This window comes from Aquila chrysaetos, chromosome 20, assembly GCF_900496995.4.
Source record: "Aquila chrysaetos chrysaetos chromosome 20, bAquChr1.4, whole genome shotgun sequence".
In the NCBI taxonomy this organism is placed as follows: Eukaryota; Metazoa; Chordata; class Aves; order Accipitriformes; family Accipitridae; genus Aquila; species Aquila chrysaetos.
The window spans coordinates 10336259-10361632 of record NC_044023.1 but is presented as its reverse complement, the minus strand read 5'-3'; the positions used below and the strand labels follow the sequence as shown (position 1 = coordinate 10361632).

The window sequence follows — 25374 nt, the reverse complement described above, 5'->3', positions numbered from 1 at the left end:
TTTATTTCCTCTATACTCTCCTCTGTTTTATCTGCTAAATCAGTCATTAGTTGGATTAAAAGGTTTATTCTTTTAATTGATCTGTTAATTCTTAAGGCAATGGTTGTATAACAACCTAGCTGATATTTTTCACCACTGTTCTCAAGGAAATGCTGCAAGGATTTGATTGTGTCTTAGGAAATGCTGAGACTTTCAGCTGCTATTTTTGTATATAGAATATATTATTTAAACTGTATATATTTGCTTTGTACTGATAGTAGAGGTTGCCCTTTGAGTTTTGTTTGCCTCTAAGAGCTTAATCCCTTCATGGAGGAGGGATTCACTTGATTTATCTCAGTAATCTGGCTTCTTTAGTGAACACTTGATAGAATTGGAAAATGAATTGCAATCTTTTTAAAGCTCTCCTTCCCAGAATGCAAGCAGTTTAGCTGCCAAAGGTATTTCTTTGCACTATTTAGAACTGTAGGGATGGGTGTATATATCCGCATAGAATTGTCAAAGGTGCTGAAGCATTTGATTTCCAAACTTGACTGTTGGTAACTTAATACATTAAAATACCTGCTGCTGTGTGTTTAATAGTTCTACTCAATTTTAACTCACTGTGAGAATGTAATTGACTTTTGATTTGATTTTGTAAAAAAGTTATTCAGAAGATGGCAATATTCCACTACTCTGTGTTTTCTTTAGCATGTTGATTAAAAACGCTTTATGAATTTTTGTGTATTTTCTCATAAAACTGTTACAATTTGAGGATTTTTCCCTTCCAAATTACCTTACTGTACTTTGTTATGTTTGTAAAGAAATGTAAATTTGTCATCCATATGTGTTTAGAACAAACTTGATTTCAATATTTGTAGGGCACGAACCTGATGTTGTAGTATATTACAGCATAAGTGACTTATCTACTTGATAAGGTAGATTAAAGCATTAAGGTGGTGTTTTGAATATTAAGTTTATTCTATACCAGCTGCATATTACTGAAAATTTGAGGCATTTTGTAATGGCTTAGTTTTACTACTATATGGATAAATAACAGATTATTAAAGCTTGTAAGAATTCATGTTACATAAAACAAGAATGTGTTCCTACTGATGTAACTGTAAGCTGTGTAGATACCTTGGTAATAACAAAGAGTATCCATAGCATTACTAGAATTACAATTTACCTGTTTAAGCCCAAAGTTCTAATTCTATGATTTTGCTTTTCTGTGTTATAAGCTAGTTCTTCAATGAAATGTAAAAATTGGCTATGTGTTATTTGGCCTTGTTTGAATACACCATCTTTCAAGACCTCTCACTCACTTATCTTAGTTTTGAATTATGGGACATGCAAATGAAAATGTATGATAGTTGAGGCTTAAATATAGAACCTTGGTAAAGAGCTTTGGTGTTCTTTTCGTAGCTGCTACTCTTCTGTAAACATTAGTGAAGAGCTTTGAAAGTAAAGGGAATTAATTGCAGACTTCCAGAAGTGCAATAATTAACAAAACAAATACAAGCCCTTAGCTGGAGGGGGAGAAGCTGGCAGTAGATTTCTTCTTCCTGTGAAGTTAATGGAATTTCTTCCAGAAACCTTTGATTTCAGACAAAGAATAGGGACCCTGATTATGTGAAAATATTAATAAAGACAAGTTGCAAGTTTTAATAGGCATATGCTCTTATTTATTACTTACAGGTATCTTTGTATCAGATCTGTCAGCATCTAAATCGGATATTTTTGTCTAATGTGTATCTATTGTTGGGTCTAAAAGGTGGTCAGTGATGTGTATGTGATGGGATGTAAACAGGATGGGACTTTGGAAGGGGCAAACTGTTCTACTGCATTTGTCATGAGAGCAGAAGCATTCTTTGAGAGTCTGCACTAGTGTTTGTTATACCTATTAACTATTTAACCGTTAAGTAAAGTTCTGAAAGTATTTATAGGTAGTACAGTGTAGTTGGATGAAGTTTTTCTTACCTCTTTTATGAAAGCTCCATAGTTGCTTCTTAATTAAGCCAAATGAGTCAATTCTAAGGTACAAAGCTGAGAGTTGTCTGAGCATTGCTGTATTGGTATATATGTTGCATACATTATGTTATTTATTGTATGCATTGTGTTATTTCTGGGAGATTTGTTGTTTTCGTATTCTGTTGTTTCTTGCTTACATCTGAAGCATGTTAATTGTGCTCCTTTTGTGACTGTTTTTCTTTTGTACCATCGCTTCTTAGAATAGCACAGTGACTTCCTGCGCACTGTGTGAAATTTGCTCTGAATTCAAGCAGCTTGTGTATTTTGATGTTTGAAGATATTTTTGGTTTTAGAGTAGAACCTCTTGCCAGGATATGCAGCTTTTTATGCCCTCTTCTGCTTGCATGAAATATTTAACAGTGTATAGATAATGAACTTGCTGCCCATGTCTATGTGGAATTGGCCAAAGGACTGATGCGGAAGCTGGGTTTGTGCCTATCCAGAGTCATGAGACTATTTGTGGTTGACACGCATTTCTCATGAACTTTATGTATCACTTACCTATTCTGTGGCTTGTTTTCACTGGTTATAAAATGCTGATGAGCTTATTTTTCCTTAGCGATACTATGAAAACTCATTCATACTACACAAAATGTTATTAAAATGGAAACTACCATTCAGTTTTTCTTATGTGATTGGAATTGAGCTTGCTTTGCTTGCATAATTTCAGGACCTGCTAAAGTTGAGGTAGTCTTTTGATGTAGGATGCATAGTTGTGAAAGAAGCAGAGTAAAAGCACTGCCAGGAAGTACTTCAGTACAAATTTGTTAAAATCCATTTACTGCATGAAGTCAATGCTATGGTGTTCTGTTATATAGTAAGAAGGGTAAAAAAAAAAAAAAAAAAAAAAAAAGAGGGGGGGAAAAAAAAAGAAAAAAGGAAAAAAAAAGGATAAGAGCCATTATAGCATGGCTGAGATAACAGTGAATACTGATCTCTGCCAGAACATTTTCTAGCCAGTACCTGCATCAAATTCTCCCTTGATTTTTCTGCATACAGGCTTTAAAAATGTCATGTTAAACAGGCACTTTATTTTACATTTCCAGAAGTTCCAAAATACGCTAACTGGCCAAAGAGACAGCTGAGGATAATATGGCCCCTTTGTTGCTGTTGGTCATCCATCATTCCTCTACCTTGTATTTTTAAATTCAGACTTTTTTTTTTTTTTTTTTTAAATGGGGGGGGGCTGGTGGGTTGGTGGTGGGAGGGAAAGACCAATAAAGTAGGATACCACCTGCATCTTGGGTCATGAATGGATTGCCTAACTCCTCAGGAAGTTAAGATGGTATGCCTCAGGAAAAGCAATTTTCCCCATTGCTTCCTAAGAGGGAGCCATTTCTTTTTTTTTTTTCTTTTTTTTCCCCTGTGTCTGGGGATAGGAAGAATGAATGTTTGCTTCCATTAAATTAGATGCCTTGTTTCCAAAATAATTTCTTTAGTAGCAATAGTATAGCTATACTGTGATTCTTACTGTTGTCATCTGTCTTCTAGTGGTCTTTATTTACATTAGCAGAAAGCATAAATAGTGTCAACATATTAATAGTTTTTCGACCATTAGTTAAGCAATGATGTATCTCTTGCTCGATATATTTGCTCACATTTGTCACTTTTAGTGCTCTTTAAAAATAACGTCCTTTTTGTGGTGTTCACTGTTTAAAGTAGGCTAAAAAACCTCTACAAATGAGAGATACAGATGAGGACATCTTAAAAAGCAGTTCTTAACATTAAACAGACCACAAAGTTTTAAATATACAGGTGCTGGATGCATTTACTAATAAACTTCTCATCTTCTAGTTTTCCCTTAGTGACCTTAGTTTAAGAAGCAAAGAATTGGTGCATTTAGCAGTGTTTAGGTTTTTTTCTTTTAATCTGATGTGCGAGGTCATTCCAAAATGCAAACCTATGTGCAAGTGAGAAAGGAAGGATTGATAGAGCCTTTGTAAAACAGTTCCTGTGATATATGTAGGTACTGCTACACGTGTAATGAAGCTATGCCATATTTCATTATAGCTTGCATAACTTCCCACTTCTTAAAAGTGAGTTAAAATTTCCCATTGGGTAAAGAAACAGGAAATGGAAGTGGGAAGAAATTGTTAATGGCAACATTCATCCTGCTTCTGTTAAAGGATTGTCAGAAAAGCTAAAATGTCATAGCTCTTCAATGTGGAAGCTTCTATGTAGAAAAAGTAGGTCTTATCCTTGGGGATTATAAAAGCTAATGAAGGAACCATTTATCGTTCTCATGTTACTGTCACTTCCTAATACGGAAAAAGTTTGAGCCAGCCAAGCTTGCACTTTGTGATTTTGGAGTGGCATCACCTGAAAAATACTTGAATGGGTCCTTTCTCCTTAATAGAATTATTAATAATAACTACTTTAAGTGGTGTGTGTATATATAGCAAAACTGAATCAATGACAAATATGTGAAACTTCAAATCAGTGCAAGTTCCACTGTAAGCAGCAATCACTGACACTCTTAGATTCTGGTAGCTGTTTATGTGGTGTAGGTATAAATTTACAGAAGTAATCTGTGCTGTTTTTTTTTTTTTTTTTTTTAATGTACATCGTTTGTGAAGGAAGTATGGGCTGCTCTGCAGATAAGCTGTAAGAACAGTTAAAGTAAAACCCAACCCTGTGTTTTACTGAAGAAGCATTTTTTTAGATATTTCTCACAAAGAATCTCTCTGAATCTTGACTGAGTTGCTTAACGAAGTGCTGTTCATTACCAAAAATTGGCTGAGGAGAAGAAAGAATGGTTGAAGACAAGATACTAGATGCACTTTGCTCATAAGCTTTTATTGAAGTATGCAATCTGTTTAGAAGTATATTTAAGGGCTCCCAGACAGAGAGGCATATGGACTCAGGCCAGCTTAGGAGAACAGGAGCCGTTAGGATACTGCTTATGATGGACATCTCATTAAGCTGCTGCTAAGGTAAATCTTCTACTGAAGTTTTTAGGGAGAAACACTGCTTAAACATCTGGAACAGAAGATAGACAATCAGGAACTCCCAAATTCTAAAATTTATTCCAGATACGACTTCCATCCTGAACTCTCTTCTCACATAATTTTTCATCTGGTTTGAAATTCTCCTTCCTGAAGCAGGAGGCATGTTTTACTGCTTTATGGGAATAGTATAAGAAATTTGTAGGGTATTTTGAAGAGGAAAATTATTTTGGTAGAGGTGTTTGCTCAGGACTTTAGAAGTGAAGCTTCATTCAAGAGAAACAATCCAAAACATACAGCAGAGATTCTCTAACATTTATTGAGGTAAAAAAAACCAGGGGGGGAACACGTACATTGAGACTCTTTGAGGATACTAGAAATATTCTTTAAGATCTGCTGTTACTTAACAACAAAAATAAATGGAAGGAAATGCTGCAAAAATAACTGGGTATTTTTTTTAGTCTATACCCATCCAAAGAGTGTTCTTTAAAACACAGCATTTAAATGTCTGGCCTCATCTCTGGGAAGGTGGCTTGTGCTGAACACTAAGAGCTGATCAAGAAGAAAAGTTACAGAAATGACATTCATGTCATGAGTTGGTGAGTACATGAAGCTGATGGCATTCTGCACCCTGGCTTTCCAGCTGAATTAGTAGTTGAAATGTTGATTCTGTGTACTGAGAGGTTCCAGCTGAGACTGTTTGTAACAGCCACGTGAATCATATGGCTTTAGACAGATGATTTAAAATAATTCTAAGACCAAAAAGCCTAAAAATGTCAAAGGCTATTGTTTATTAGGTCGGATAACAATTCTTACTGTACCTGTTTGTTCAGGTAATAGCTTAGCAGCTGACTGAGAGACCCAAATGGTAAAAATGACTGTTAGAGGCACTGTCATCCATTTGTTAGTTTGCATTTGGCTTCACTGTTTTACCTTTCCACATTTTGTAGCAATAAAAGAGTATTAAAGAAAGCAGCAATGTTTTTCTATACTGCTTGCCATGTTTAATTTTACACTGCATTCAAATATGTGCTGGTTCCACTTCATTAATTAATTCCAGGCTGCCAATTACAGGAGGCAGCTGAAATAAGAACCTATTCTTGATGTTGACACATCCCCTCCCCCCAGTCAGGTGTGACATGCTAAAGCTATATGTGACTCAGTGGAACAGGAAGAAGTAACACTTGTAGATTTAATTAAGACAAGGTGTCTTTAAAGTTTCTTCCCCCATCCCCCTCATCCTCCAGTTATTTCCTGATACGTTTTTGGGACCAACTTTAGCAAGTTTAGGAAGGAACAGGTTTAAAAAACAGATGCATGCTTCCTGAAAAGGGCCATTAAAAACTTCCACCCAGTTTCACAAACAAGACATAATTCTCATCCTATAAGAACTGAATACAGTAGAAAAGAAACTGTGGTCTTAGATATTGGACTTTTTTCACATATGGAAAAACATTTAACAAAATGATCATATCAGAATCTTAAAAACTGTAAGCAAATATGTTCTCTCTTAAGAGTGTTTCTTTCGTATTCTTGTCTTTTTTCCACTGGTGAATACTAGGGGGCATATCGAGTTTCATTTGACTTTTTTTGTGTGTGTTGTGAACTGTTCAATTACTCTGCTAGTATTGGTCACCTCACAAGCACAGCTGTTACTAATTACTAGAGGCAAAAGGTCTAAAACAGTTGTCTTGAGATTACGGGTGGCAGACAGCACTGTCTCTGAGATCACCTTAATGTTTCTTGTGGCCATATGAAATTTAGAAAAAAATTCCTAATTACAAGGCTGAAGTTGTCAGTAGCATACCACTTGCTTAATATTGTTGTCCACAATCCCTAAAGTTTGGGCATTACTAGCGTAAAATCTGTGTAGCTTTTATTTCTAAAGAATGTCCGACTTTTGAGCCCACTTGCTAGCAAAATGTACTTACAGAGGTATCTGTACATGGGTATATCGTGGTCAGAAGGCAAAACTGGATTTGTACCATATACTTCTGTAAGGTGAGGTAGAGAACGAGCAACATTGTACAGTATTTCTGATGTAATTTTTTAGCATGGTGTTTGGTGACATTTTCCTACTGAGTTGAACTCCTAATGAAAGCTGCTTATCTCTAAACACCAGAGATGGAATCAGGACGGATTTATCAGGGTTAAAATTTACCTCTTTTTGTTTTCTCTTTTTGCAAGAAATAGGGGTCTCTGTAGTAATTGGTTAATTGGGTTTCTCTCTGTTACCATTATTTTAGAAAATTGGCAATATCTCGCTCAAACCAGCTTTCTCATAGTCTGGATACAACTGTAAAAATTGGCTAATGTGATTTTTTTGATTGCATTGCACCTTACAAATGGTGTGGGGATATTGCAATTCTGACAAATGTTAGATCCGAAGCTGATTAATTTAGAGGATTTTGCAGCTCAAATGTTGCAGATGTTGAGAAAGAATGTGAGGGCAGGCAATGATTACAAAAAACCCCAAACCCAAACTCCACAAAGAAACCAAGCTCCCTTCCACCCCCCAAGCTGTTGTATCTTGGGAAATAATATCTGAATCATAATTGTATTGTAGTTATACTGTAGATATCTAAATGTGTAACTCAGGAAAAAAGAAGTGCTGGTAGGGTAGGTAGCAGTTGTGAAACAAGTGTACTGCTGCAAGGCATAAGACTATGCCTTACATAAGATCTATTGCCTGGTTATTGTATCTTTCCCATATGTGTGAGTAATATCAGACAAGTGATTTAGTTTCATAGAGATCAGGAAGGCTGCTCATGTTCAAAAAGGTCTTTGTAGCTTCTTATTTCAGCTGTTTGGCTTGTTCATGTGATGTGGTTAATGTATCCTGCAATGACACATTTTAATGCACATCTGCTGTTAGATAGCACGTACTAAAATAAATGTAACTTCCTGAAGTAACAAAATAGATAGATTCTTATTGTGGTAAAACTGCAGTCGTTTTGGGAGGATAGATATCCTTTATTTTAATACAAATACCAGATTTAGCGGAAGCAATTATGAACAGAAGCAACAGAAGCAGGTAGTCTCTAAATGTTTGGACAAAACCAAACCCACCAAATTCCAGAGAAGAGTATGTAACAACATACCTGCTTTTCTATTCCAGATATGAAGAGCATTCCGATCTTTATTATACAGCTATGCTTTTATGAAGCTGTCCTTTCAGCCTTTCAATTTTGATTCATCAGTGCAATGGCTGGACATTTCAGAGGACTTAAATACTTAGTTTTTTATTTTGTGGATTATCATTGCAGCTCCCTTAGGTCGTCCTGAATATCCAGTCTATGGTCTCTTCCCCTATCTTGTTTTGTTTTAGGGAGGAATGGAGTAGTGAATTCAAGGAGAGCTTGCAGAGCACAGTGAGAACACCTGTACCAGACAATGTGCTTGAAGTACAACATAAGGATTAACATTCTTCCTTCTACTTTATTGCAATAAGTTCACATGCCAGCACTCTGTTGGCTCTTGCTTTTTCTCCTAATTGCTTGGCACTTTGATTATACTTTTCTATTCATTATTTAATTATCATATCTAAAATAGGGTAAGTATACAGGCACTGGAATGTATCATGCTTCTAATCAGTAATTATTACTGGAAATCAAAATGAAGGCCCTGTATCCTGCAGCCTGGAAGAACACATGTTTTTTATCCCTATTGCACCTTTTACTTCCCTTTTCCGCTTTCAATGTTTATATGTGACAGAATTTTTTCACTTCAGCCTACGTTAGCAGTTCTGGATGGTTTTAAGTTTGGTTTTGGTTTCTTTGGTTTTTATTTCTCCCCCTCCCCTGTGCAGTGATTTTTATTTTTTTTAATTTACTTTTTTCTAAGAGGAATTTAGCTCATTGCTAAGTCAGTAAGATGGCTTCCATTGATACCTTCTTCTGTTATCAATATATCTAAATTAGCCTAAGTTGCTGATACTCAAATTACATTAAATTATACCAGTGCAATGTTTTTCTGATACGGGTGAACTATAACCTGCTTGGAGTTCTGGCAAAACTTCCTTTGATTTCAGTGTGGCCAGGGTTTCTCTTTTGTGGTTTGCCCCTCTCTTTAGGTCTAAAAGATGTAACAAAACCAAAATGAAAGGTTTTTTCTCTGGTTTGGGCATAGAAATACTTTCTTTATACTGTCCTTCAAGGTAATAAAAATCAGAAAACAGTTAGTTGTTAAAGTGCTTGCAAGCCGTTGTAACTACAGCAAATGTAGTTACTGAGAAGTGTTACGTGATGGGTAGTAGCCTAGAACTCATACATGAACTCACATTTTGAGAGTTTAAGAGTGAAATAAGATTTTTGGGGAGGAATTTTTTTATTCAAGATCACTTGCATCTCTACTTAAACTGCTGCTTTTGTGCAAGATCAAAGATTCAGTTAAATAGAAGGAAGGTCTTTGGGAATTTCAGTGTGCAGTCTTGTGTAGAGTTTGCTAGTGGGATATTCGTAGTACATTGCCTTCAAAACAAAAATTGTTCTGCCCATCAATTACGGAACATGTATTACCACACATAAAATTCAGATACAAGAATTCATTTAATGCGACAGTGCCATATCTTCTTAAATTGTTTTGCTGTGTTCTTGAGTGGCGTCAGACTCACCTGAGAAGTAGGTCCTCTTATATGACCTATGTCTAATTTTGCGTATTATTTCCAAGTCATCATTAGTTTCTGGTCTTTTCTATTTACAAAGCTAAAATTCTCCTCCAGGATCTTACTATGTTGCGTTTTGATTATTGCAACAACCTTTTTTTCCTGACTTTAACAAAACTAGTTTTGCCTTCCATTTATATAGCCAAATGTTATTACAAAAGCCATTTTCTTAGGTGGTCACTTTGATCATGCTGTGCTGCTCTCTGCATTCCTCTTAACAACTTCTATTTTGCATCAACCAGAAAGTACAAAGGCTTTTGAAAGGACAGATAAATTATTTATCTCAATCCCACAAATCATTCTGCCACTGAAGTGGTTCTCTCCTGTTCCTGTCTGGTCTAGACTACTAGCCTTCATCCTTAACTTGATTTAAAAAAACCAAACCAAAACAAAACAAAAAAAACCCCAAAACTATGTGCTTTTTTCCCCCCCTGTACAGCCCTGTATTTTCAGAAATCTCCCCAAAAGTTACATGATGATCAGAACAAACTTGACAGCTATTAATCATCTTGGGCTCTGAAACCAATGCCTGGTATTAAAGGTATACAGCCTCTTTTTTTTTTTTTTTCCCCTCTCTATTTTCTGTTTAACATGCATCATAAGAAAAAAACCCTATGGCTATAGGTTCATATTTAGGTCTCCTCACGTTGTTCTAAAGTCTCATGGTAAAATTTTGTTATTTTCTAGGGTTTTAAGAGGACAGTATGTTCATGTTTCTGCAGGGCTTTGAATATACAATATTTGACATCCATGTAATTTAACACCAAACCTAATTATATAATAAAATCAGAATGTTTGCTAAAACATTTGAATATATCATCTTGCTTTTGTGTTCAGTCAATCGCTATGTTTTCAAGACTAATAGATGCAAAAATTCTGTTCTGATGCAATTTTGAGTTGTTTCTTAGCTTTAAAATAATAACAAATATTTTACCTGTGGTGGTTGGAAGTACTTCCCAAGACTTTCTTTTCCATTTTCAATTATTGACTATCTCTGCTATTTTGAGAACAAAGTTAACTGTAGTTGTTAGGGACCTGTCTAAAATTCATAGTTGTTGGGAAATGGAACACTTATGGTGGATTGTGGTTGCAGATTTGATAATGGAGATCACATAAAAGTAGGATGTACTTGATTTTTTTGCCAGATAGCAGTTTGTGGTTAACAACTTGACCAGTGAGGAGATAGCCTTCAGAATTTATAGTTAGCATTCTTGAACCAAGAAAGAAGTATTCAGGAAAAGTGTTTCTTATTTATGTTTTTATGTTTCAATTAAAACTTATTACAGTAACTTCTGTACCATATGGGATTACTTCATTTTATTTATACTTGGGAAGATAATTATTTTGCAACTTTAAATAAAACCTTTTTGTAACCCAAAGTAAAACATTCCTGGGAATGGCTTCTTGATCAATGGGTATGAACAAAGAAGTTCTGTCCTAGTGTGAGGTTTTTGGTGTGTCTTTGAAGATGTTATGTTCCATTTCAACTGTCTCTGAAAGATTAGTCACATTGTTGCTAATGCTACATCATCTTTAAGGTCATACATCTACAATACGGTTGGTACTGGGAGTAGGTGAGTTCTATCATTTGTTGATGCATTATCAGTTTTTGCAAGGACACTTCTTTTTGAAGTTATATCATGGTTTTCCTCCCCCCTCATAGGGAGAGGATGTGGGTAAGAGAAAGATGATTTAATTTTTTGTGTGTTCATTTTTGTCTTTTTTTTTTTTTGTACAGTATGTCATAGCACATGGGAATTGAACAACATTTCTGAAAGATTAGTGGACCACAATAGTGGAATATTGCAATTTGGATTATCACTGTGATAATTTGGATTGTAAGGCATTGTGTGATCTGCAAAACGCTGTTCAGGACCAAAGGTGGAGTTTTTCTGCACTGGGTTGTCAGTGAGTATTGTAGTGTGAAAGAAGGCACAAGGTTCAAGATTGCTCTACTGTAGTTGAGATACTAGACTGTTCTTACTGTTTGCAAAGCACTTTATAGTCTCACTGTTTTGCTTGACTATCATCAGTCTTTCCCATGCACGTCTTGTAAACAGTGTCAAAGAATTCTAAGTTGTTTAAGTTTTGGGTCTAGAAACGCTGCTGGCATCTCCTTGCCTATGGTCTAGAAAAGGGTACGTCATGCTCAGGAGAACATGAAATCAGTCTCAAGGTTTGTGTTCTAAATATTTATTCAAGAAGCACAGATGTTCTCTTAATTTCAAGATATTCAAATTGGCAAAAAAACCTGACTAGAAGATGAGTAACAGTGCACAGTTGTTATGAAAATTAATAGGTGGGTCTGTTTTTTTAAAATAAATAAATAAATAAAGCTTCTGATCCAAAGCTTTCATCCAGAAAACATGAAATGCTGACAGTATTCTTTGGGAATGACTTCATGAAGCAACTTAAGCTGAGCTAACAGTTTATAGCTATTAGGAGCAGAAAAATAAGCCTTTTCCCTGTCCTGTCCTTACTCATACCTGTGCACTTTTCCACCATTTACCTTTGGTGAGTTCTGGTGCTTTTCTCATGGCACAATAATCTATTTGGCTTACAAAACCAGCAGAAAAGAAACCTAGCAAAAGAGGGTATTTTTGTGGTTTTGGACTGCAGACTTACCTGTGTGATGGGATGAGTGCTACAGTTGGCATAAGGTGTCAGGGAGGGACTATGCAGAGAGAGGGTACAGTGCCAGTGGAAGAGCGTGAAAAGAAGGAGGAGAAGGAATTTGGATAGAAGAGAGGGAAATGAGGTTTATACTTTCATGAGTGGCAAATGGTTAATTCACTCAGCCGTACTGTAAAATCCTATTCTTTGTCAGCACTTTAAGACTTTATTTGCATCTTGAGTACAGCACTTCCCAAAGTAAAAACTAATTCCAAAATTAATTAAAAAAATAAAATATTAATGAAGGGTAGAATGTGATTAAGTCAGATAACTTCTCAGGACTGGGGAGAATCATACTAACAGATAAATGTAGTAAAACGTGTCAAACTGAACACAATGAAATGTATAACAAGGTTTGAAATTTGTACAACTAGGTAAATGAATAGGAAAAGAAAACTCAAAAGGCCCAAGTCTTATTTTTTTTGCTGCTTTTATTTCTGACCTGAAGAAGGACCTATGTACCTAAAAGCTCTCCTGTTGTTGTTTATTTGGTTTGGGGTTTTCGTTTGGGTTGGGGGGGGGTTGTTTGTTGGTATGGTTTGGTTTTTTTGTTTGTTCATTTTTTTGTTTTTCCCCCCAGTTACATAGTTTGGTCTAATAAACAGTATTAACCCCAAACTTTGCTTTACATATTGCAGTTGGAGGGGATGGTTGGAAGAACAAAGTGGCATTTGGCCAATATGGAGTTTGAGATCAGTTATAGAGTGGGGAAAATTCCTGTTACTACTTAGAGTACAATTTTCTTCTTGCTCATATCTACACATACATACATATCTAGGCATACAGCAAAAGATTACAAAATACTGTCCTCTCTGAGGATAAATATTATGGAGTTACTCATGTAATATAAATGTTATTATAATAAAATTTAATCAAAACAAAAAATAGACCACTACTGTGATGTCTTGGTAAACACTCTGCATTAGAGAGAATGATTTCTTACGAAGAAGTTTGTTACTTAATTCTCTAGTCAGCAGGGGTGCTCTGGAGAGAAATTCGTGCTCCCACACTGCCTGTAACTTAAACAAAAAGTATTTTAATTACATTTAATCTCATTAAACATCACACAAGTGGTTCCAGTAATTTCATCTCCCTAGAATACCTCTTCCACTGTAAAATTTCAGGAAAGGACACTACACTTTGGGTCTTCATTTCACTCTCTATAGAACTTGACTGACTGTTTAAAATCCACATTGATAAATCAGTACAATCCTTCCAACCTTCTCCTTTTTGCTCTCCCCAGGGAAGTATACTCAGACAAGCTCAACCAGCTTCTTCGTTATAAGTGTAACTCATGAAGGGTCATTTTATCCAGCCTCACCACACCCTGTGCATTACCTCACGAGGGACCACTGTGGTTCGTAATTAGTTTGCACTGCTGGGTGTGGTAGAGGGGTGGAGAAGCATGAATCCTTCCTGATTTTTCTAGGCGGGCCATCGTTAATCTTGAGCTGCAGACCAGTCACCATAACAGTTTTTATATATGAATCTGAGGCAGCTTTAAAAATGCGTAGTTATTGTCTTCCTAAGGGAAGCTCATGTCTCAGTGCAAATGCAATTGTTAGAGGGCATTCTTTACCTGCACAGTACTTTCTGTAGTAATTGAAAGTTACATTAATTTAGCAAAAGGAAAACAAACAAACAAAACAACTTGGCAGGTTGTTTTATCTGTGTGTCTCCCAGAGCAATTGTTCCACAGGCTACATTTATATGAAGAAATAATGTATGCATGTCTTACTTTGAAAGCCCGCAGACTGCTTTACAAGCTGGATGTGTGTTTATACATCAGTTCAACATAAGTGTGCTTCACTAGAAAAGTGGTATTTTGAAATAGCCATCATTCACACTGGAAGACAACGGAGACTTCTGCTATTTATTAATTATGTTTGACAAAACTTAGGGGCATAGTTTAGGGCACCTTGGCTGCAAATCCCAAGGCACAGCCCGTGATAACAGTGAGGAAACGTAACTTCCTCCTTCTCTTGTTACTCCATAAGCTGCACAAATAAGGGTCATATGAAAGGTAGTCTTCAAATGGAGAATCTAGACAGAAATCTGGGTTTCAGTTTTGTAATGTCAGATGTTCCCCAAAGATGCGTTTCTTTGTTCTGCACTGATCTTTCCAGGATTAGGATTCTACCTGGAAAAATTACAGCTGTAGTTTTTGAGAGGACATTTTTAGTGGTAATGACTTATTCTGTAATCATATTTTTATTGCAATTTCTCAGCACCAATGTGTTTAATCAAGTGGTCTCTTCCTAATATTTATTACCTAGTAAATTGTAACTCTCGTGACCCTGTGTACTATCCATATTTGCAATGAGGAAACTGCAGTTTCTTCAACAGCTGTGTAACTGCCTGATAAATACCCTTTATCTAGCAGTTTATATGCTTTCTAGCTACTCATCACTGTCAGTATTTCTGCATTCCAGCTCCAGAGCAGATTCAAATTTATAATGTTTGGTTGAAATGACTCTTTCAAAAGTTTTCTTTTGGCTGTTTGCATGTGGCTTTGGTTTTGGTGTTTGGTTTTTGTTTGGTTTGGTTTGGTTTTTCTGAAAGGAAAGCTTCCTAATGATTATCCTGAAGAGATATTTGGGGTATGTTGAAGAGAGGCTTCAGAGATACTCAGTAAGTGCAGAATTCTGTGTGTACGAGGAGCATGAGCTTGGCTAACTTCCACTGGTCATTTCAGAATAGTAGGAGTAGTAGCTTTTCTTTGAATATTCTTAGCGAAATTGTACCTCTCCTACATGGTGGCTTCTGGTTTTGGGTTTTTTTTTTTTTTTCTTTTTTTTTTTTTTTTTTTTTTTTTTTTTTTTTTTTTTTTTTTTTTTTGAGAAACCACATACATAGGATGGGTGCATGTATGAGAGAATACTCCATAAAGTGCAAATTACTGAGATTTTTTTTTCCTTGAAATGTGTATGCAATATTTCTACTTAATTTCAGGTTTTTATGGTAGGTAATATTTCCAGTAACAACATGTGCCAAGTACTCTTCGCACACTTAGCCAAATTTGCATAGGAGATTCTGGTCCTCTGCAACACACTTTATATTAAATCTTTTATTTCCTCCATAAACCTGGAGTAACTTAGCTAGACAGAAGAGCTGCTATACTCAGGATGACTCAGAGACTACTGGATGACTTGATATTCTTACAGCAATTAATCTGTTTTGAAAACAAAGCAATGGACTGTTTATTGTTCTTAATGTAATTTTCTTAAAATCAGCTGAGAATATAGTATATCTGAAGATGATAGTGATAGCATAGTTGGTTTTGTTGGTTTGTTTCAGGGTTTTTTAAAGCATTATACCTTTTCTTAAATTCTTGTCTTGTTACTGGAAACCTGTCACACAGGCATATATTTCACCAAGAAAGTATTTATGTGCATAAGTGTCTATTTATAAGTCATCAGAATGGACAGATTGAAAGGAAAAGCTCCTATAAATATAAATCACACGAGAAATACAGTTAGTGTTTTTCTTTTAGCTTTGCTAGTTGTGCTTAAGAAAATAAACAGACTGAATTGTTGCAACTAAGGCTAGGCTGCTGCTTAGGCATTATAGTCAAACACAGACCAACACCAAGCAAAGGGCTCTTTTACATTGGGTGAGGTAAGAAAAGCAGAGACAGGCAGACAGTCATTCAGAGTCTTTTACTTCTTGGCATACCAATAATTACCAAAAATTAATTGTATTTCTCTGACTTTATTTTTTTTAAAGAGCTTGGCAAAACAGATTTTGACTTTTAATAGGGAAAGCGGTCACATTAACATACCAGGAGGAAAAATGTAATTGAAATCTGGGTGTAGACATATCAAAATATTTCTGTTTAATCATAGATTCTGTGTTTCTGCCCAAAGGCATTTAAAATGTGTTGGCAAAGATCATGTTAAAATAAAGCTTAAACAAAACAACAAAAACACCAACTCAAATCTTTAAACAATGTATTTGTGAGTTTTCTTCCTTAGGCAGAGTTCAGCTTTAATTGATGATTTTCTGTTCCACTGCACTTCTTAAATCCCATGACTCCGATGTTTGAAGATTCTTCACTCCATTCGGTTTTCCTTATTTAAACATTTAGATGAAATGTTTCAGTTCCTTTTGCTACTGCTTAGCATAATGGCTTCTTAACTATTCTTGAAAAGGAAACAGGGTTTTTCTGTTTTGTTTTTTATTCTTTTGCCATCATATTTTGTACCCTTTGAGAAATCTTTAATCAACTGCATTTTAATTTTAAAATGACTGATCAAAGCTATATGAATGTCAAAGATTAGCATCAGATGAAAAGGAATTCTAGCCACATATGAAGGTATTTTTAAGGTTCAAACCCTAAATATTTCAAAGGACTTTGCCATGCAGACAGATGCTTTTGCAATAATTACTTCACTATTAGGTTTTGAATGTGTGAGGAAACTAACTAAAGGCACTTGTGTGAACAAGACAATCACAGAACAACTCTGCGAGTGAACTTCAGTCCTGAACCAGGTCAATGGTGGTAGGGCTTTCTGGAGTTACCATATAGTTTACTTACTTCTCCCTGACAGATAAGTAACTGGCAGACTAAATTGTGCCTTTGGCCAAAGTAAATTAAAAGAAACCAAAACCAACAAACCCACAAAAATCTGTTCCAGAAGTGGCAAAACTGATGCACTGGGCTGCTGTGCAACCTAGTTGCTAGCATTGTTTTTTCTTAAATGTTAGTTTCTTTTTTGAAAGTAGCTTGCAATTCAGATCTAATTTTTATAGTGTTAGTGTAGATTTGTAGTCTAAGTATAATTTTTGGAATGAGTGGACTCACTGGCTTCAATCTTACAAGATTCATTAGTGATATCACTGAAACCTTTATTTCTCCAACTATATAACTGGAGTTCACTATGGAGTCTTTCAGCCACAAGTTTATGAACTGACATTTGGCTCTGCTTGGGTGTGCATGCACATACACACACTACAGTGACTAGTGATGGGCAGTCACTTTGCATTCTAAATTAATGTAGAAATGAAATGTAAATGTAAATCAGTACTGACCAAGTTTGTAGGATCTTTCAGAATGGACTCCAAGTTTTGTATTTCATACACAATACAGAAGGGACTTAATACCATGATTAAACTGACATAGTTTTGATTATGAGTGTACATAAGTCTACAGACAAATTCAGTTCCCTAGAAGAGATAGTTGTTTGAAATTGTACCCTTGTGTTATGCCATCAGATAATATGACACTTATAAAGTTAGGTGCTATTCATCAATGAACTTTGGGTCCAAATATCAGTTCTAAAACTATATTTACACTCTTCTGGTGAAGTAAACAAACATCCAAAGTGTCTAATGAATCCTGGTTTAGGTGTTCATTGAAGTCTATTTTGTAGGTGCAAGATGCTCTGAAACTTATTGACGTGAAGGTCCTGCCTATTTTTAAGAATTGTATTCCTCTTAAGTCAGATTTTTCTCTTGTCTCTCAAGAGTGCTTAGTCAAGCTGAAGTGTACTGGCCTGATTAATGGAGAAATGACAGAACGCCTCTCTTGGCATATTTTTTTACGTGTATAAACCAAAGTTCATTATTTCAGTCTCCAAACCGGTACACTCTTGTCCTCTGTGAAGTGCTCTTTATGCTGTGAAGCATGTTACAGGATTAGAATGCTTTGAGGACAAGCCCTGAAGGCATTTTGTCTATACTGATTTAAGTGAAGCTGATTTTTAAAATGGTGTCAGCACACACATTCATAAACAAACATACACAGATGGTATTTGAAGTCAGGGCTTCTTGGGCTTAAATGGTTACACAGCAGCTGCAGTGTTCTCAGGAGGTTCCTGACCATTTTATACAACCTGTGTGTATTGGTGTTTTAATACACTTGAAATGTGAGGAGAAACCATCCAACATTATCAAGTTGTGCTCAGAGGTATTTACTCTGAATGTCACACTGAAGAACACTTGCAAAAATGAATGCATGTTCATGTGAATGAAATAATTGTAGCTTCAGAAATCCTCAGGTAAGACAGGTAGTCTTCAAATAAAATGCTACATTCTTTTCATATTTTTTTTAAATATGGAAAGGAAGGGGGCTGCAGCAAAGATTAATCTAACATAATACCAGATCTCCAATGGTGGTCAGCAGTAAATGCTGAGGGAAGAGTATAGAACAGAAATAGCCTGTCATGATGTTCCCCCCAAATACTGTCCTAGTAGCCAAGAACTTGTGTCTGAGAAGCCTTCTTAGCAGCAGCATCTTGTGACTAATACTTCCACTGTATATAACACAGAAATTGTACATAATATGAAGAATTAGCTTGGTTTTTTCTTTGCTCTGAATCTCCCACCATCTGGTTTAATCTGATGTACTGTTTTTTCCCTCTAGTTGAATGCAGTGAAAAAATCATTGCCTATTTGCTTTCTCTGTCAATCATGGTTTGTAGATCTTTATCACACCTGCTCTGATTTCTCTTTTCTTATCCAAAATGTCCTGTCTGCTTAACTATTCTTTACATGAAAGCTGTTAAATGCCTCTTGTCAAGACTTTTGCTTTCAGCGAACCTTGTCCCGTCCTACTATGATGGAGATGAGTGGTACTGCACATAACACTCAAAATGTTCAATTGCCACATTTCCTTCTAGAATAACTGAACATCCAGAAGTACTGATAACTTTGTTCCTACGATTTTCCAGGAACTGCAGGGTTGGGAAACAAGTGGGTTTTTCTGTTTTATGAGCAGACTACTACAAAATAGATAGGTCTGCATGACAGGCAGCAGGATAGCAGCTCTGGCTCTACTGCGGTTGCTCCTGAAAATGCCTAGGAGATAAGCGTGAGACACATTATATGTTTGGGATATTGGTGAAGTCAAAGGAAAGTGTCCGAATGAGGTCTGCCATTTGACTAAGCTTATTCTAAGGACACCATTTATCTAACAACCTTTAGGAAAATAAATGCTTGTAAAGCAACATCCATCATACAATCTGCCTTTAAAACCAGTTAATTCTTTCAAAATCTGTAAAGTTATTCTTGGTTGTGCTGCTTCCCTTTGAAAATACCCTTCCCTCCTCCCCCTGTCCAGCTTCCTACTCAGTTTCCTTTTCCTTGTCCCCTGTATACTCTTTTTGTCAGATTGATCCTGCATCGCAGACAGGGCCCCTAACACTTCCCCTTTCTTTCCTGGAAATTTTTACTACCTTTGTCCTAAGGTAGACATCAGACAGAATTTGCCTGGCTGTACAGACACTGAGTGCCCTATGAGATATGTTAGGCAAAGGTATTTTTCCACTTTCTCAGCTTGTTACAATGAGGGGTGCGGGCAGGGGAGCTCTTTTGACTAAACAATAGCAACAAAAGTGGAACTTGAAAAACACAAGAAACAAACGCCTGCTTGCCAGACAGGAAAAAGCAACAATATGAGTGAACAAAAAAAAAAAAAAAAAAAAGCGGGGGGGGGGTGGGTGGTGGGGGGAAGCAATGCTGTATGTTGTGGCAGCATAACGGGATGCAGCATTCCTTCTCTGATCCGGAAGAGCGTTGCTCACAGAATGTAGATGCCGCTGCCGTCCACAGGACCGCAGGCTGTATTTGGGACCTGACTACTGTGCGGTTTGGGACTGCTGCTACTTGCCGTGAAGCCCCGCGCTTCTTGTCAGATCCGCAGCTGTCCGAAAAGCCCAACGCTCACTGAACTGCAGTTACGCCGTGAGAAGCTAGCAGGAACGCGGGGTTAAACTTTCCCTTTGCTGTCGCTAACGGAACGCTGCGCCGTCAGCAAGGGGGCGAAGCCCATCGGCGGCGAAGAGAAGCCGCGGCCGCGGGGCGGAGCGGCCCGGCCCGCCGGCAGCCGCGGGCGTCTGGGGGAGTTGCGCTGCCCCGCCCCGCGGGCGGGCCCGGCGGGGGTGGCGACCAGCGCTGCGGGGCGCCTGCCTGCCGCTGGGCGCCGGAGCCTGCCTCCCTTGCGTCCCCTGCCTCCCCTGCCTCCTTCGGGCGCGGCAGCTCTCGCGGGTCGTGCGCTCCGGAGCCGCAGGCAGGAGATCGCGGTTACAGAGCTGCCGAGTGCCGGGGAGGGGAGGCTCAGCTTTGTCTTCACGTTCTGTACTCGGACGGAATCCGCTGTGACCCCCGAAACCGCTCCTCCCGCAGCCACGATGGTGGCCAAGGATTATCCTTTTTACCTTTCCGTCAAGAGGGCAAATTGTGCCTTGGAAGTGCAGACGGTGACCAGCCCAGCTAAAGAGACGGAGGTACCGAGTCTGTTGGTGATACGGTTGCACCTTTGTTTTTCTTTATAGCGTGATCTGTGTCGATTTGGGGAAGATTTACGTGCTTTGAAAATAGGCTTCCGTGTATAGACACCTGGTTTGTTTAGGCATCTTTTACTGCCTTCTTTAGATATTGAACTCGCCTTTGCAATAAGGCAAGGAACAAAGAACCTAGATTTTTGGCATCTGCCACTTTAAGGAATTAAATCCAATCTTTTAAGTAGCTAATTGAGAAATACCTGGTTTAGATACGTAGTTTAAAGTAGTTTACATGTATTTTATTCCAGGGCTAACCATTACTTAAAAATTGTTACACTTATGTAGGAACTGGGAGGGAATCTGGAAAACAGTGTCTTAGAGCGTTATCTGTCTTTTCCTCATTAGTAACAAACCAAGAAATTAATCCAATAATACAGTTAACTGAAAACCTGCCCTATCAGCAGGTTGACTACTCTGTTTCTTAAAAAGCACGAAGTCCTTTCAAGTGATGTTCAAAATCTTACTCATTAACCCAAACTCAACGTACTCATTTGCAAATTTCTCATGAATGGTGGAACGTTTCAGGAATAAGTGTTCGTGAAAGGCTTAAATAATTTGTACTTTAGGTTAATGTTGCTTTGTGTGCTTGTTTGGAAAGAAAATGGTGACCTTAAGGATTCTGGCTGGCTGCGCTGGAGGAAGGATAAAATTTCTGTCTGGAAGTTTTTATCACTTAAATATATAGCTTCTTCATTAGTCTTGTTTGCTAAGTAACTTGAAGACAACTTACTAAATTGGGTGCATTTAATACAACTGCATCAAAGATTAATTACCTCCAGCAGTTGAATGGATCTAAAGTACAAGTAACATAAGCCAAGTGACCCTATTTAGTTATGATGCTTAAGCTAAGAACTAATAAGAAGATGCTGCACTCTTGCTTTTCAGTGTACTTTTACATAAAGGGATGTAATTACTACAGTTAATGACAGTGGAGTTTCTCTCACCTGTGTATTTTTGAAAAGTAGCACCCTGAGTGTGTGTGTACATACACATCTACGGAAAACATGAATTGTTAAGTACCAAATGGTTCTCCTAAGGTTACTCATTTTACTAACCATAATGTTAGAGAAATATGGCTTTAGTCTTTACTGCATGAAGTTTTTTTTATGAATGAATAGAATTGTCAAACCTAAAGAGTTGGAGTGTTGCTTTCTTATAGTTAGGAAGGGCAGCTTGATTATAGTCAAATTTCAAAGAAAAAAGTCTCAATGAAAGCTTAGAGCATGAGGAAGTATCTAATAACAGATGTGACCAATCAAAATTACAATGTGCAAACAGTTGCTTTGGATTTATCATCTTTCAGTTTGTGTTTTATACGAATAAAGCACCCTGTGCTTTAAGGCTGTTTTCTGAGAGTATGACGGACTTCCAGCATTCTGAAAAATAGACTTTTAAACATTCTGTTTGTCTTAGGAGGGTATGAAAAGACCACCTGCCACCCCAAAGATTTGGTTAAGGAAGCAGAAATAAAAACTACTCTTTGGAAAAAGCATTATAAGGATAGATGTATGCAGCCTGTTTCTTTGAAGTCTGTCAATATGTGGGGGGGGGAAATCTATGTTTCTTCTCAAGCTGTAATGTTAAACTGTTCTTCCACCCGTTAGTGTTTACAAGGCTAACTAAAGCTATTGGGCGCCTTCTGCCACAGTTTTGTGTTACTACACCAGAAAGGTAGCCTGCTGCGTGGGAGTTATAAATTTCTGGTTTTGAAAAGCTGAATTTCATTTTAATTATTAACATGTGAAGTTGGTTGATTATTTAATAACCTAACTTGTGCATAAATGTTGATATATGTGGAACAGAACAGGTTTTCTGCTATATAGATGTTGTGTTTTGGTTTTAAATCAGAACTCATTATTATAAAATATTTCCTCTGACTTTATTAAACAATAATCTTTTAGTCTTTGTTTTGAACAAATAAAAAATACAGTCTGGAATATCAAGTACAGTAGTACTTACATGGGATGAAATTCAGCAAAAATCTTGAGCATATACTGTACTGTTGAAATTTTCCCAAATTTCCAGCTGGAGGTCTCTGGGTAACAAGCTGAAGTTTACTGGCAATAGATTAATTCTTCCTTATTCTTGGGCTTGGCTTGGAGCTGGCAGAGCAGCTGTGGAAAACTAGGGATGTTTTTGTGAACAAGTCAGTGGCACAAAAGAGAACAGAGGTTTTCACTTACAGTTCTTTCTTTAAGCCACACCAGCTTCCTTGGCATAAACTCCATAGAGGTAGCAGAGTCACAAACAATGAGAAATGAAATGTCCAAAATGTATGTGAACAGTAAAAGTCTGGGTTTTGAGAAGAGGCTAGTGTACCTCTAGTCAAGGTACAATTATCATAGTTCTTTCCAAATGCAGTTAAAGGGCAACAAAACACTGCAATGCCTGAGGAATCAGTTAATATAGGAAATATTATAAGGCTTTTACATACATCATTGCGTACCCCACATAAAATATTGTAGTACAATTCTAGGTGTAAACAGTACAAAGGTGTTGGGCTCTTTCCAGCTTTTTAATAATTCAAAAATAGAGACAGTTAGTAAAACTTGAAATTTGCTTGCTTTAAGATATAAAAAGCCTCACATCTTTCCCAATACCATTTTCTGTGTTTTGCTGGTTAAAGCAACTCCCTTATCACCCCTCTAAAGGAAATAAAGTGAAGCGCAGCCAGTGGTTGGGCAGTGGGTAAGAAAGCACGCACGGTCACAGATGGAGATTTAAAGGTCTGAACGTGAAGTCATGGGAAGGAAGACATGAATTCCTCAGAGTAAGGATGTTCTGTTCTGCTGTACAGGATCTAATACGGCGCCTGGGGTTAGGCTCTAAAAACTACTGTGGTGGCATAGAATTCCTTTGCATCTCCAGTATGTCTGCTTACATCTCAGACTGCAGAAATCTTAGAACTAGGCATCAGGGCTGTTTCCAATCTGTCTTCTGTTGTCTCCCGATATCCTCACTGTTTTGATGTGCAGGAAGTCTAGGCTGCCTCGTGCTTAGGACTGTGTTTAATTCATCATGGGGAGTGCAGGAAGGCTAACCCGAAGGGTAACCCGCAGGCCTCTAGGCCATGGCACATCATTAACATGAGAACCAGGCATGGAGCCAGAGGGAAGAAGGGCCAAAAGATTACGAGATAAACTGCAAGTCATGAATTTTCTTTGATCTTCATAAACGTATGTATTTCATTTTTAATGAAATATTAGCACGTTGCAGTTTTGATATATTTCAGGTAAGTTCATGTGCAGTGTAACCACAGTGAGCTAAAACGTGGAAACATGTCAAACCCCTCTCACTTGGAATTGCTGATCTGTTCTGTTTAATGGCAATTTGGAACAAACAGCTTGCCTTTATTTTTCCATTCAGTAACTTGCCGTATGATGTCTGCTTGTTAATTGGCAGCCCAGCTTCGTATCCAGTTTGTTCCAGAATGGAAGAGGTCTTTCTTAGGTAGTCTCTACAAGCAGCTTCTAATGAGAAGAAACTCAGAATTTAATCAACTCTACGTTAGTTGTCTGGGTTTTTCAGCGTTTCCGTTACTTGTGTTAATTCACCTCAGTGTGAGGTTTTTCTGTTAATTGGCCTTCATTTCCTAACTGCTGGTAGATATATTGATTTCTGGATATTGTGGACAAATGATCAGTCAAGATAGCTGGATGCAAATTGTCCTTATGCTGCTGACGCTTCAGTGGTTCTGCCTTGCATATGGCACATGAAAACTGAGGTCTTAAGGGTGGTGACTAATGAGGGCAGCCTATTTGCAGTAAGGAGCCAATCTTTGATGAACCCATGATGCGACAGTGTGTTGCAAACTTTAGCTGATTTTCTTCGACTGAGAGTACTTCCCCACTTCTCTATATGGCTTTTCATTGTACCCTGACTATCGTTTCAGGTCCTCTTCTTTATAACGCTGTGATTAAAACAAAGTGTCTGGATTTTGCTTTATTTGCTTGCTGGTTTTGTGGAGACTGGCAGAGGAATAACAAACCTCTTCCTGCTCCCATCAGAGAGCGCAGGTGGCGGATGGAACCTTATGGTTTTGAAGGGAAGTTGTATGACTGATACACACGATTTATTGGATGATCAATTGCCTTTAGGTATCAATTTACTTAAACAGCTTAATAAATTGTTCTTGCGATGCTGGCAGTTTTGCTAGTGGGCTGCCTCTCCCAGGTTTTAGGATGGATTTGTGTGGATGATTACAGTTAGCTTTGCAACACTGAACTATACTTAGAACTGCTTTAGTCACCTACTTTGTTTTTCTTGACCATCAGCCTCAGCTCTAGAAGAGTGAATGTTCTAGAATTTCCCAATCAGAATATTTCTAAGATATTATGAAGCAAAGGCAAATACTCTGCTGTTTCAAGTATTTTAAAAAGTAGTCTTTATTAGTGCCCTTAACAATTGAGAATGTTGTTCTAGTTTTAGATTTACTTCTCTCTGAAAGTGCAAAAAGCCTGAGATGCCTGGCTTAATTTATTTTTAGGTTAAGTGTTTGCTGTATTAAGAGGCTCTGTTTTAACATAGGTTGTTTTTTCTATTTTAACCTTTTTTGTTTGTTTTGGTTTTTTTATCCTGCTGAAGGTTAAATACTGATAACATCCTGTGGAACAGAGCTTGAATGTGTTTTTTTTATTAAACTCCAAGTTTTGGGGGCATTTATTAGAACTGTTTAATCTTAGGCCAATTTAACTAGTAGCAGACTAATAAAAATAATAATGTTGGGCTTCCTGCCATGACAAATGTTGACTTACCCTTATAAAGCTGACTAAAAACCAATAACCTTTAAAGTATAGGAGTATGG

At 37.2% G+C, this 25374-nt stretch overlaps 1 protein-coding gene across 3 annotated transcripts in view; it reads left to right on the top strand.

The window, feature by feature from the left end:
- ARHGEF3 (Rho guanine nucleotide exchange factor 3) overlaps positions 1-25374 on the top strand; it is a 142089-nt gene that overhangs the window by 88859 nt on the left and 27856 nt on the right. Inside the window, exon 1 of one of the 3 annotated variants that reach the window (XM_029996234.2) lies at positions 20206-20513. The exons of the other annotated variants lie outside the window; for them this stretch is intronic. Coding sequence (XP_029852094.1) covers positions 20418-20513 — 96 coding nt within the window. The 5' untranslated portion in view covers positions 20206-20417. Of the gene's footprint in view, positions 1-20205; positions 20514-25374 lie in introns of those variants that run through there. 3 annotated transcript variants of the gene reach the window in all.